General features: G+C 46.7%; 1 protein-coding gene across 7 annotated transcripts in view; it reads right to left on the reverse strand.

The window, feature by feature from the left end:
• Positions 1–4,612: 4,612 nt before the first annotated feature.
• Positions 4,613–12,272, reverse strand: part of LOC142582270 (uncharacterized) — a 69,315-nt gene continuing 61,655 nt past the window's right edge. For all 7 annotated transcript variants that reach the window (XM_075691764.1, XM_075691762.1, XM_075691761.1 and 4 more), the window contains 2 exons: positions 12,041–12,171; positions 4,613–4,912 (listed from right to left, as the gene is read on the reverse strand). In XM_075691764.1, the coding sequence (XP_075547879.1) occupies positions 4,757–4,912; positions 12,041–12,171 (287 nt within the window). In that variant the 3' untranslated portion in view covers positions 4,613–4,756. The remainder of the gene's footprint in view (positions 4,913–12,040; positions 12,172–12,272) is intronic.

The following is a 12,272-nucleotide window of genomic DNA, read 5'->3' on the forward strand; positions in this document are numbered from 1 at the left end:
TGGCGTGGGATGGGATGATGACACTGTGTAACACTAGCAATGACTTCGCAGACTGCGTTTCTGTGTTGTGTGTGTGCTGTATTTTTCGTTTCCTTTCATCTCTCACCTATCGAATCACTTACGACTGTATATTGTGTGACACAGGAAGGGACTGTGACACTGTGTAACACTAAGAACGCCTTCTCAGACTGCGTGACAGTGTCCACAGAAACATTTCTGTATTGCTGTGTGTGGTTTTCTTTATTCTTTCTTTTTTCATTCCCTCGTTTATCGCATCACTTATGACTGTATATTGTGTGACATAGGAAGGGACTGTGACATTGTGTAACACTAGGAACGGCTTCGCCGACTGCGTGACAGTGCCCACAGGAACAGTTCTGTATTGTTGTGCGTGGGGTTCTTTTTTTGGTTTCTTTCTTTTTTCATTTTTCTCTCTCTCACCTATCTCATCACTTCCGACTGTACACTGTGTGACGCAGCATGGGACGGTGACACTGTGTAACACTAGGAATGCCTTCGAAGACTGCGTGACAGTGCCCACAGAAACAGTTCTGTATTGCCGTGTGTGGGGGGTTTTTATTCTTTTTTAATTCCCTCGTCTATCGCGTCACTTGTGACTGTGAACTGTGTGACGTGGGATGGGAGGGCGACACTGTGTAACACTAGGAATGGCTTCGCAGACTGTGTGACAGTGCCCACAAAAACAGTTCTGTATTGTTGCGTGTGTGAGGGGGGAGGGGGGTGTTCTTGTTGTTTTATTCTTTTTCTCTCTCTCACCTATCGAATCACTTTGCCCCTCCCCCGGTACAGCGTAGCCAACCGGAGATAATCTCTGGTTAATCTCTGTCTTTCCTTTGCCTTTCTCTCTCTCTCTCTCTACTCCGGCCATCTCTCACACTGGGAGAGCATAACTTCAGTGGCGGACGTGGCCGGCACCTTCTCCGCACTGCAGCGCTCACACCTGAAGGCTTTTCAGTCCTTAGAAGACGCACTTACAAAGCGAGATGTAAGAAGCAAGAAGAAGCATGTGCTTGCTGCGGCAAAGCTAGGGAAACAATGGAGCATGTTTGATTAGAATGTGAAGATATCTGCCCAGCGGTCGATTTAGGCACCACTGGTCTTCTTGACGCCTTTGGGCTCAGCGAGAGCAGGGGGAAAGCAAACATGTCCGCAATAGAGATTAGTAAGAGGCAATTGGAAGATTGGTGGAAGAAAAGTAGGGAAACGACAAACAACGGAGATGTACAAAAATAATGTTCACAATAGGGGGTCAGAAAATTTAGTTATGGGAATTCATTGTGGTTTTTCCTTTTTTCTTTTTTAACCTAGGTAGGACATAAGGGAGTATAATAACAAGAGCTTGGTGGTGCAATTCACCACCCCGTTACAAAGGGTACGCTCATAACATCCATCCATCTATTTTAAAGGCTTTTCATGCGTAGAGGAGGCTTTCGCGTGCTCCAGTAATATTGCTGCGGCTTGGAGGAGGCGAGAAAAACATGATTTTGTGCTGATATATGATCCCTTACTGATTAGGAAATTATGGGTAAGGTGTATGAATGCCAGGGCACGTGCTGGCGGCTACGTATGCTTAAGTGAGTTATTGATTTTTTTTTATGTGCACACATGTACTCCCTTAAGCATTCACATGGGCATGTTTGTGCAAAAGTTTTTCATAAGACGGGTAGAAACTATCAACAGCTACCAACTAGCCCCTTTCATCTGCCTCTTGAACTACGTATCTAGTGTTAGCTTTGTTAGCGAATGAACCCAACTCGCAGGAATGAGTGTGCAAGTTCAAATGCAAATATTCAAAGTAAGGTGCTACTGCAAGTGCAAAACACACAATGACTGTTTTATCTAAGGCACAGCAAGCTTTAAGAAAGGTTTTGCTGCGGAATAAAGAAAATCCGTGTTCTCGTATACAACACGGCGACTGTCATGTCAGTTGATGGATCACCGCAATGAAAAGTGCAACAAAAGAAAGCAAAGTAAAGCAAGGCACCAATAATTAAGCTCTGCCATCTACACTAAGCTACAAGCTCAGAGATAATAAATTCTGTGTGCACCCACACGTGATATGTTTATAAAAATAAGTTATTAAACATAAGTACTACAAAATCAATGGATAAGGTTATAGAAAAGCACTGGATATAATAAAGGCTCTAGCGAACTAGATGGTTAAAATGTTCGAGGCAGAGCTGAAAAATCGCCTGTGATATATCCTATGAAAATGTTACGAAACACGTGTAAAAAGAGACAATGTACAAGTTGAGATCTCGCGAGGTCCGCCTTCTACGGCTGTCTCCGCATGCGCTGGAGCCCTCGGCTAACTGCGCCATCTAGGGCTGGCCGGGCGTGCGCGCCGCATTACATTTTTAATTTTTTTTTCAGGGGAGCGCATCGAATAGGATGGCCGCAGCGAAACCTGTGAGCACTGTATGCCAGATGTATGCTTGGCGTCAGTTTCTGAGGGTTCTTTTCGTGCTCGTGCAGCCTGTTTAGTATGACGTGTGGTGTCTTCAACGGGGAGACGGTTCTGTGAGATGCAGTGAAGTAATATAACTCGGCATGGTGGGATTTTACGCTGGCGTTGAGGAGGACGGAGCACCTAGCGCGTTATATGCGCGCGTGCTTGAGCCTACAATCAGCTTCCAAGATCGGTTGTGTATTTCTTAAAATTCGTTTCTCGGATGTGACTTTACTGTAACGTTCCGACTACAATTCTAAGCAATGAGTAGCTAACATGCGACTATCGTAACAGCGTGAGTACCGTTCTGCTACAGAATGCATTCTGCTGTTTACTTCAACAGGTGTTCAAATTGTTATCTGTAGATACACTGCGCGACCACTTCGTTTACGACGACACGAATAGTTTTATTGCGATAGCAATTATATGGAAACTCCAGGCGCATTTCTGCCATCGCTGTTGGCGACGCCGTGAGAGAGGGAGAGAAAGCAAGGACAGGAAAGGCAGGGAGGTCAACCAGAAGAGCACCCGGTTTGCTACCCTGCACTGGGCTGGGGGAAAGGGGATTGCAAAGAGAAAAAGGGAGAGAGTAAGCACTGAGTGCATGTGGGTGGGACACTATACACAGGAAGACTATAAACGGTCTCTTAAGCCGGTGCACGTAAGCTGGAACCTCACAACGCCGTGAGGTTCCGTATGAGTGAAGGGTGTGAGGGTGAGTCAGCAAACGTGGTTCAATATCGTGTGCGCGAGCGAGGAACGCGGCCCGGATGCGTGCCCTCTCCTGTGGCGCGCTAGGCAGGGAGGTGTTGCGACTTGGGGTTCGAAGACGTGAGATCCTCTTTCCTCGTGGAGGGGTAAGTGAACATGAGGCTGTGTCCGATATTCAGGACGTTAGACAAACACGTATATATTTACGTATGTACAAGAAAATGCAAAGTAATACAGAAAAGTTGATGAGGAAGTGGTAGTCGCCGATCACTCCCCCCGTCCGTAGCTTCTTTTATGCCTTGTGTGATCATTGTTTAGTCACTTTCCCCAATCCGGTGTCAGGAAGCCGATGACATCAGGTCCCACCAATTCGTAGGTAGGTTGCCCTTTCCGCTGACTTTGATCGTATTCTGACAGGTGATGGCCGGATCATTGCACTGACCGCGTCTTTGGCTTGGTCACGCCAGTTTGTGCTGCTGACAGGTGATAGCCGTATCATTGCTAATTGCTCAAACCTCTCCTGAATGAGGTATTGCCGCGCTGGTCCGGCAATACCTCATTCATCCATTCATCCATGTCGAGAATCATTTTGACGAGGCCGTCGGCCCGTTCCCCATAATCGTGCAAGCCGTGACCGAAGGGTGTGATGGGCCAGCGGCTAATCACAACAGGGGTGACGTGAGGGAAGAGGGGCGTTCTTCTCCGGCGGCTGCTACGGTGCCTCGATGTCCTCCTCACCCTCCACTTCGTAGAGTGGAGAAAGCTGAAGCTAAGTGCACAGGCAGCCAACGAGACTGCAGCAATCCTCCATATAAATGTGCCCATACTGCCATTTCTCACACAATTTTGGACTGAAGCAGCTGGCATTATTGGCTAAAGCTGTATTATTATATGTGCAGATAGCTACATCTTGTGCCAAACAAAGTGCTTAAATAGTTTAGCTTGCTAAGTGTTGTTGCTTGTTGTGGTGAAAGCCAAACTAGAACTTAACCAAACCCTTTGACAAGCTGGAGCAGCGGCATAATATAAGCTGCATGTAGACGTTATTCAGAGTCTGCACTCACATGCCTGGCCTGTGCATTTCTAAGTGTGAGGGAGACACGGCACATCAAGCTCGGTAGAGGGGCCTTTGTGAGGCCAGTTGCATCTGCCTTTAAACCGTACATTAATTGCATAAAAAAAAGCTAATATTTTAATATATATGAACTACAGTCAAACATGGATACAACAAACAGAAATATAACAAATTATTGGATTAAAAAAAGTCATCTTAAACGTTTCTCGCTAAAATTGGCATGTTACGAATATTTTTGTGCCAGATGCGCTTTCTTTATTTGAACTGTATATTGATCAAAGGTGTTAAAACATCACCACTGGAACCTTCAAGGTATCACAAAAAATTTTTAAAAATAAACACAAGGGAACCACATGTTTGCTATAAAAACAATGAGTTCATTGCAATGCGCAGTATGTACAGGCAATCAGGGGGAAAAAAAAGTGTTCCCTCGTCCCCAAGAAGCCCTGGTGAGATGACGATGGCCACACGATTCTCTGTCCTCCTCTTGCTCTCATCTCTCAGCTACTGGACTTCATCTGCTCCAGCTGCTTCTTGTACTGCTCAGCTTCGTGCGACTTCTGCTGAAGCTGGGCCTTGTACTGCTCTGCCTGCTTACGAAGGGCCTCCAGTTCCCGCTGGAGCTTGTCCTTCTCCTGATCCACTGGGGATTTGGCCTGTGCAGGAACAGACCACAACATCACACCACTGGTCAACAAACAGGTTCATTAGGGTGGCAGTTTGGGCACGTTGGTATTCCATGAGGATGACTAAAGCCGAGCGAAGGATGACTAAAGGCACATACGTACACACAAAGACACTACTTCGAACAGCCTATTACTGTGTGACCCTTTTGCTACTTCACGCCACACATATGTGAATGTAAGCCGAGCATGTCAGTGCACAGTATCAGAAAACCAGAAAGAATTGACAACCTATCAATTCTACGTAGCCCATGCTGGCACTCCAAGAAAATCAAGCTGTTTTGCTATATAGAAGGCATGCTTTATAATAATAATAATATTTGGGGTTTTACGTGCCAAAACCACTTTCTGATTATGAGGCACGCCGTAGTGGAGGACTCCGGAAATTTTGACCACCTGGGGTTCTTTAACGTGCACCTAAATCTAAGCACACGGGTGTTTTCGCATTTCGCCCCCATCGAAATGCGGCCGCCGTGGCCGGGATTCGATCCCGCGACCTCGTGCTCAGCAGCCCAACACCATAGCCACTGAGCAACCACGGCGGGTAAGGCATGCTTTATACACATTTCATAAAGCATTTTTATCGTTTTTGCTTCAACAATCTCTCTAAAAAGCCGATTCTTGCTTCTGTGTACATATCATATTTATTCAAGTCTAGGCCAATAGCTTTTTTTTCACGTAATCATATGCCAAACACTAGGGTTGGTTTAGATTCGAGGATTTAAAAAAAAAAAAAATGCGCCAATTTGTAACTGAAAATAATAAAGTGTCGTGCATAGCTACTGCCATTATTAGCAGTGCCAGTAGCCAACTGAAGTACACGAGCAATGTCACCATTTTGACCTGTGTAGTATCGGTGTGCAGTGCAGCGTTACCGTAATTGCACCAAACAGGTGACACCACTGCAGCCGCTTTCAGTCGAAAAGTTGTGCCAGCCACAGAGGCATCATCAAACGTTCAAGCCGGGTGGGACTTCAGCATCGATGAGAAAAACGTCCACAATGGAGGGGGCAACGGGAGACGCTTCTTGCATTTGCCGCAACGAGAAGATGACAGCAATAAGGAAGATAAGTGCGTGATAACAGAGAGGAGTTCTCCACAGAGATTGTGCCGCGTTTTGACGCGTACGAGCCGTGCAGCACTGTCTGCGCAGGCGCGAGCTTGTGCGCCTCCGCAAGCGTACGAGGCTAGCAACGATGATGATGTAGAGTGAGCTAGGCATGTTCATACAGTAAAACCTCGTTAATTCGGCCTCCGTTAACTCGGAAATTCGGTTAATTCGGACGCGCCGTCTGGTCCTGTCAAACATGTACATAACCCATAACCCTATGTTATGAAACTCCCGTTAATTCGGACATATTTGGTCCTACCGTTAATTCGGACATATTTGGTCCTACTTTGGTTAATTCGGACAGTTCGCGGAGCCCAGAGGCCCGTGAGGCATATAGGATCAGGTGGCACTAGGGGGTGTTCAATTCACACTTCCAGCGATGGTGTCTTCGATTAGCGTGCGCCAATCTCAAAGGCCATGCTTGCGTGTGCTGGGAGTGCCGAAAGGCCAAAAATACGTCAAGGCCGCCATGTTTATTTTATTGCTACTTAATAGACAAACCTATGACGTACCTTCTGGCTTTGCAGTCTCTTTTGGTGCTTGGCACTACCTTCGCATTGCTATGGTTATCGGCACAGTAGTTATCGGTCTATGCTAGCAACCCTAATCTATACATAGATGTTTTTTCCTTTGTATTGCTGTCCACCATTTCCGACGTTGTCTTTTGTTTGTGCAGTTGCGTGGTTGCGGAGTTGTGCAGTTCTTTTTTTCGTTGTCGTTTTTATCGTGTTTATCGGTTTGTGTCAGGTGCGTGTGCGAGGATGGCGGAACTTTTTTTTTGTGTCTGTGTGTTAGATTTTGTTTGCGTTTGTCTTTTTTCAGTTTATACTTTGTTTTTTCTTGCCATCGTGAGTGTACCCATCGCTTCGTTGCCCAACTAGCCGCGCCACCATGTGCTCTCATGCCTCACCAAAGCGGGCGAAGTATGAGGCGAAGGATTTGGCAGCGAAAGTAGAAATATTGAAAGCTGTGAAGCCAGGGGTGCCTCGGCAGGTCATAATGTATAAATTCAACGTGAAGAGAAGGACGCTCAGCACGTACGTGAAAAATGAAGTGGAGATTCTTCAGGAATACGACAGCGACAAGTTCGCTGACAACAGGAAGAGACTGCAAACGGCAGCGCACCCGAAACTTGAAGCGATATGGATTGCCGATTCGCACAATGCACAGCTTGCCTTTGAGTGGCCCCTTTATCTGTGCGCAGGGTGACAAGTATGCGCTGAAGCTCAGCATCGAAGACTTCAAGGCATTGGAAGGCTGGACCAACCAATTCAAGGAAAGACACAGCCTGGTTTTCCGAAGCGTGTGTGGCGAGAGAGGGGCTATGAATGAAGGCGTTGTCGAAGATTGGAGGGCCGGATATCCTGCACGCTTAGCCTATTATGATGCCTGCAACATTTTTAAACGCAGACGAGACAGCCTTCTTCTACAAAGCCCTGCCGGATAAAAACATCACATTTAAGGGGGACCCTTGCGTTGGCGGTAAACGAAGCAAGGACAGAATAAATGTTTTGCTGGCTGCCAACACGACTGGCGCGGAGTGGCTACTGCTATTGATAATCGGCAAAGCAGAAAAGCCGAGATGCTTCAAAAGCATAACGAAACTTCCCGCAGACTACCACTCGAATCGAAAGGCGTGGATGACCTCAGCGATATTTCAGGCCTGGCTGCGTGAAGTGGACCGCTGCTTTTGTGCAAAATCGCGCAAAAAGCTTATTTGTTCTAGATAACTGTAGTGCGCACAATAATGTGTTGGGGCTGACAAACATACAGCTGCTTTTTCTGCCGCCTAACACAACAGCTTCCCTGCAGCCTCTGGGTCAGGGAATTATTCAGTATGTGAAAGGCCGATACAGAAGGAAGGAAGCAAGGAATAACTTCATTGAAAGGGGTTGGGATGAAAGGTTATGAGCTCGATGGGTGGGGCCCCATACAGAAGACAAGTGCTTGAGTGCGTGTTGCTCTCTATGGAGGCAAAGAAAAAATGTGATGTAACTCTGCTCAGTGCAGTGCACATGGTGGCGCATGTGTGGAGCAACACGCCGCCCGCAGTAGTTGTGAACTCCTTCCGGCACAGCGGCTTTGTCCGCGACAGTGATTCTGTGGAAGCCGGGGATGCGGACGTTAACCAAAATGCCGAAGGAAGATGACAGTCGCTTCGACAGACTTACGCCTCCGGATGTCCCGCTGGATGAATACATCCACATCGATAGTGACGCTGCCGTTGCCGGTCGCCTCAACGACGACGAAATACTGGATGTACTAGGCGACGAAGAGCCCAACTCTGATAGCGAAAATGCGCCCGTAATAAATGCGTGTGAAGTGCCGCGCCACACTGCTAAAGAGGCCAATGACACCTTAAAGCTTTAGAGGACATCTGTGTCCTTTCACCCAACAGTCTGCGTGGACTGCACCACCTACAAGAACTCCGAAAACTTGCGCTTTCCGTGCAAATTTCTCATGCGCAACAAGCAACAATAACCAGTTATTTCATGAAGTAATGGTATGTTGATGTTTTAGGCATTTTTTGAGTTATTATTGTGAAAACCTCGTTAATTCGACATCCGGTTAATTCAAACATTTTCTGCAGTCCCGTAAAATACGAATTAACGAGGTTTTACTGTATTAAATAAATGCTGTTTTCATTTTGTGAATGCTGCCCTCACAATTTTGGTTTGGCCTACATTCAAGATAAATTTTTAAAGTTTTTTCTGGCTTCGGACATTTGGGTGGCAGCCTAGATTCTTCAAATTCAAATTGTTTATTAATCCTTGAAAACACAATAGGAATGTGATGTTCACCCTTCTTTAGTCGTCCTTAAAGGACAACTGCAACAACATTTAGGACCGGGTAAAAAGCCTAGTTTAAGGTAACATAGATACAGTCGACAACTGATAATTTGGATTCCGCGGGGAACATAAGTCCGAACTATCGAATGCAAAAAAAAAACGAATCCATCAAAAAAAAAAAAGGATAATTTTATCTACATTTTAAGGCCCCTGTGCAAAAAATAAGTGGTCGATTCGTTGCTGCACATACTTGCGCTCGCATGCAAGCAGTAAGCCTGTATTTCTGCCAGTTTTGTGCCGTCGCTGTATGCCATTGCAAAGACTACAAAGGCTTGAGTTTGCATGAGAAGGCTCCGGAGCACACGGTACAGTCGAACCCGGCTATATCGAACTCGCAAAAAAACGCCTATCAGTTCGATATAGAGCATAATTCGATATAAGCCTGCTGAATAATTGGATGTCATAAAAGCACATACCAACTATAAAATCACTTTATTGATTAAACTAGCTTAGTTTCATACGAAATAGTCCTGCATTTTCTTCTGCTTTGGCAATTTCGCTGCCTGCGACGCACGCACTTTTCCACATTAATGAGTCGGAGCAGCTGAGGCCGCAACTTTCCGCATTCGCGCAGAAGCACCGGTCTAGTGCGAGCGCACCAATCACTTCGGAGGGTGTGGGCCAAGGACCGTCGTTGCTTTCCTCATTGTGCCCACTTTCACTTGTGCTCGGTATGATGTTGGCAATGTAGTCTTCGTTTTCAGGCTCTCCTGTGGTCGCGACACATCATTTGCGCTCACAAACTCATCCACCGTTGATTCGTCAACAGCTTCCGGAAATTCTGACAGTTCACTCCAAACTTCGGCAACACTGGCAACAGCTCCATCGCATTCATCAGAATTTACGATCATCACCGAGCACGCGGAAGTCGGCACGGCTGAAGCAATTTCAGATTAACTACTCGTACACGGCCGTGCGTACGGGTCAGGCACCACGGGCACCGGGTCGCGAGTTTGGACGCTTTAGCCCTAATCTCTCCCCCTTATTCTTCAAGATCGTGCCGAGAGTGCTCCTCGGAATCTTGTGCTCTGCAGGGACATCTGACTTCTCACCGCGTTCGACACGATTTATGATTGCGAGCTTCACGACGAAAGGCAAATTCTTTCGCTTCATCATGGCAACACTGCGAGAGAAGGCCTACAAGGCGCACGCAAAAACAGCGAGACAAGTCGCACTTCCGCCATCTTGCACGACGAGGGCACAAGAGCATCTGATTGGCTGTCTGAGCAAGCGCTGTGCGCGGGCCAGGATCATTTTTTGCAGGGGGGGTGCCGACGGCTCGTCCGAGGCAGCGCGGTCGGGCGCGGTCACAGTAGGGAGAGCGGTTGGATGGAGCCGCGCAGCCGGGTTTTCTCCGCCACCGCGAGGGAAAGCCAACTTCCGGGGGCACTTTCCGCCGCTTGACGTTCGATATACTGGGTGTCGCTGCTATTTTTGTTCGATGTAAGCGTAATTTTTGCGATATATACTCATTGTAACTATGTCGTGTCCAGAAATTGTTCTATATATAGAATAATTCGATGTAAACGAGTTCGATATAGTTGGGTTCGACTGTACACGGCACACCACCACCACCACCACCACCACCACCACCACCACCACCACCATCATCATCCGATTTTGAGTCGCTGTGTGATGGTGGGAGAACTTGCTCAATTATTTTGTCATCGGTCAGTTCGGCATACGACATCGCGCTGTCGACGTCTGCAAAGCCTTCAAATCCAACGGCGGCAGAAATTGGCACACCACAGCCTAGCGGGTCATCAGTGACGTCCACATTTGAGCACGTTGTGGTAGACGGCAGGTTTACGCTCTTCAGTTGTGGAGTCATTCAGACTGCGACTCGAGACTCATTCAGAGTCAGACTGCGAGGGTACCATAGGTGCCATTTGAAGTGGCCTGTCAATAAGTTCACAAGAAAGACTTCTTAGAGCCAGTAGAGCACTATCTGGCACGCAAACTAAACAAACAAGCACAGAATAGTGGAACGGTGTCCGAAAGACAAACTCAACAAACAGAATGGCGAGGGCAGGCCATGTGCGGGGTTGCCAGAATAGGATATGATGATCACAATGTTGATGTGACCTATAATTCTGGCAAAGTCTCCAAGATCGGCATTTGGAGTTAAATCTCTGAGGTGTAGTGCTGCGACCAAGGCAACGCCTCAGGGATTACCATCCAACATGTAATCTCCGAGGCCATACGTGATGTCGAGGTTGCCAGAGGAGATAATGTCGGCGGAGTTGGCATACACTACAGCCACGGATCGAATGTAGAGCTGGTGGCTGTCCGAAATATTGGTCGTCCTTATACATGAAGTCTATGGGGCGAATGGCGGTGCCGCGAATCTGTCCGTATTATCGAGCATGTCCCGATTATCGGTGTCTGTTTTATCAGTTGGCAACTGTACTATAGAAGAGCCTCTGTGAAAAATTCGGCATTTGAAATACGAGCAAGAACAACACAAAAAGTTTCTAAAAATAACAGCTTTTGACTTAAAGAAACACCATTACCACTCGCTGGAAGTAATGCATAACCTAACAAATTAGTGTGCTATTACTGATTACAGCTCAGTTCTAGTAATGAAGGTCTGAAAAATATAATTTTATCAATAGAATGTCTGCTGAACAAAATCGAAGTGCTTTTTTCCCTCTGAAGCTAAAGAATTAGTGACGTTATGTTGTATTGGATACCAATAAGGTTCTCGATTTAATATTGGACCTATATTTTGTGGCAATGTTTTATTTCATAGAAAGGTGGTTTTCCAGTTGTTCTCCAAAATACAGGAGGGCTTTCCCATCTTTACGGCAGGTGGGTTATTACAAGGAGAATCTGCGTGATACACGGAAATGGGACTGTACATCACGTGACTGAATCACCGTTCCCTGCACAGCCATTGTCTGTGCTGTGCAGGTTGATCACGGCCGCACCAACAGCAAAAAGCGGGTGAAGCAGCACCGAGGACTAACAGGTTAGACCTAGATGAGTTAGAGCTAGACATGTTTTTATCACTTGTCCCTTCACGCATGGTATTCAGCATGCTGAATAAGAATGTTCGCTGCCCACGACAAGGTACATTAGTCTGACTATTTGGCTAGCCTTGGTGTGTTGCTTTCTGTTTGCTCATGGGCCCAAACTTACCTGAGATTCTGTCATGACAATTGGTGTAGCTGTCGACTTCCCATTGACCTTGTCGGGGACAGACACCTTCCTGATGCGCTTCATGGGTGGCTCTATGGGGCTCTTGACGATCATGTGTGAGGCACTGCCATCTGCACAAAAGTAGAAACAGTTCTGATCAAAGAAAGTGACCATACATAACTGCCTCTGTTGATAAGCCTTTGCTGCATGCTTTCATTCATAGCTATACTGG

Source organism: Dermacentor variabilis, chromosome 5 (assembly GCF_050947875.1).
Source record: "Dermacentor variabilis isolate Ectoservices chromosome 5, ASM5094787v1, whole genome shotgun sequence".
Lineage (NCBI taxonomy): Eukaryota > Metazoa > Arthropoda > Arachnida > Ixodida > Ixodidae > Dermacentor > Dermacentor variabilis.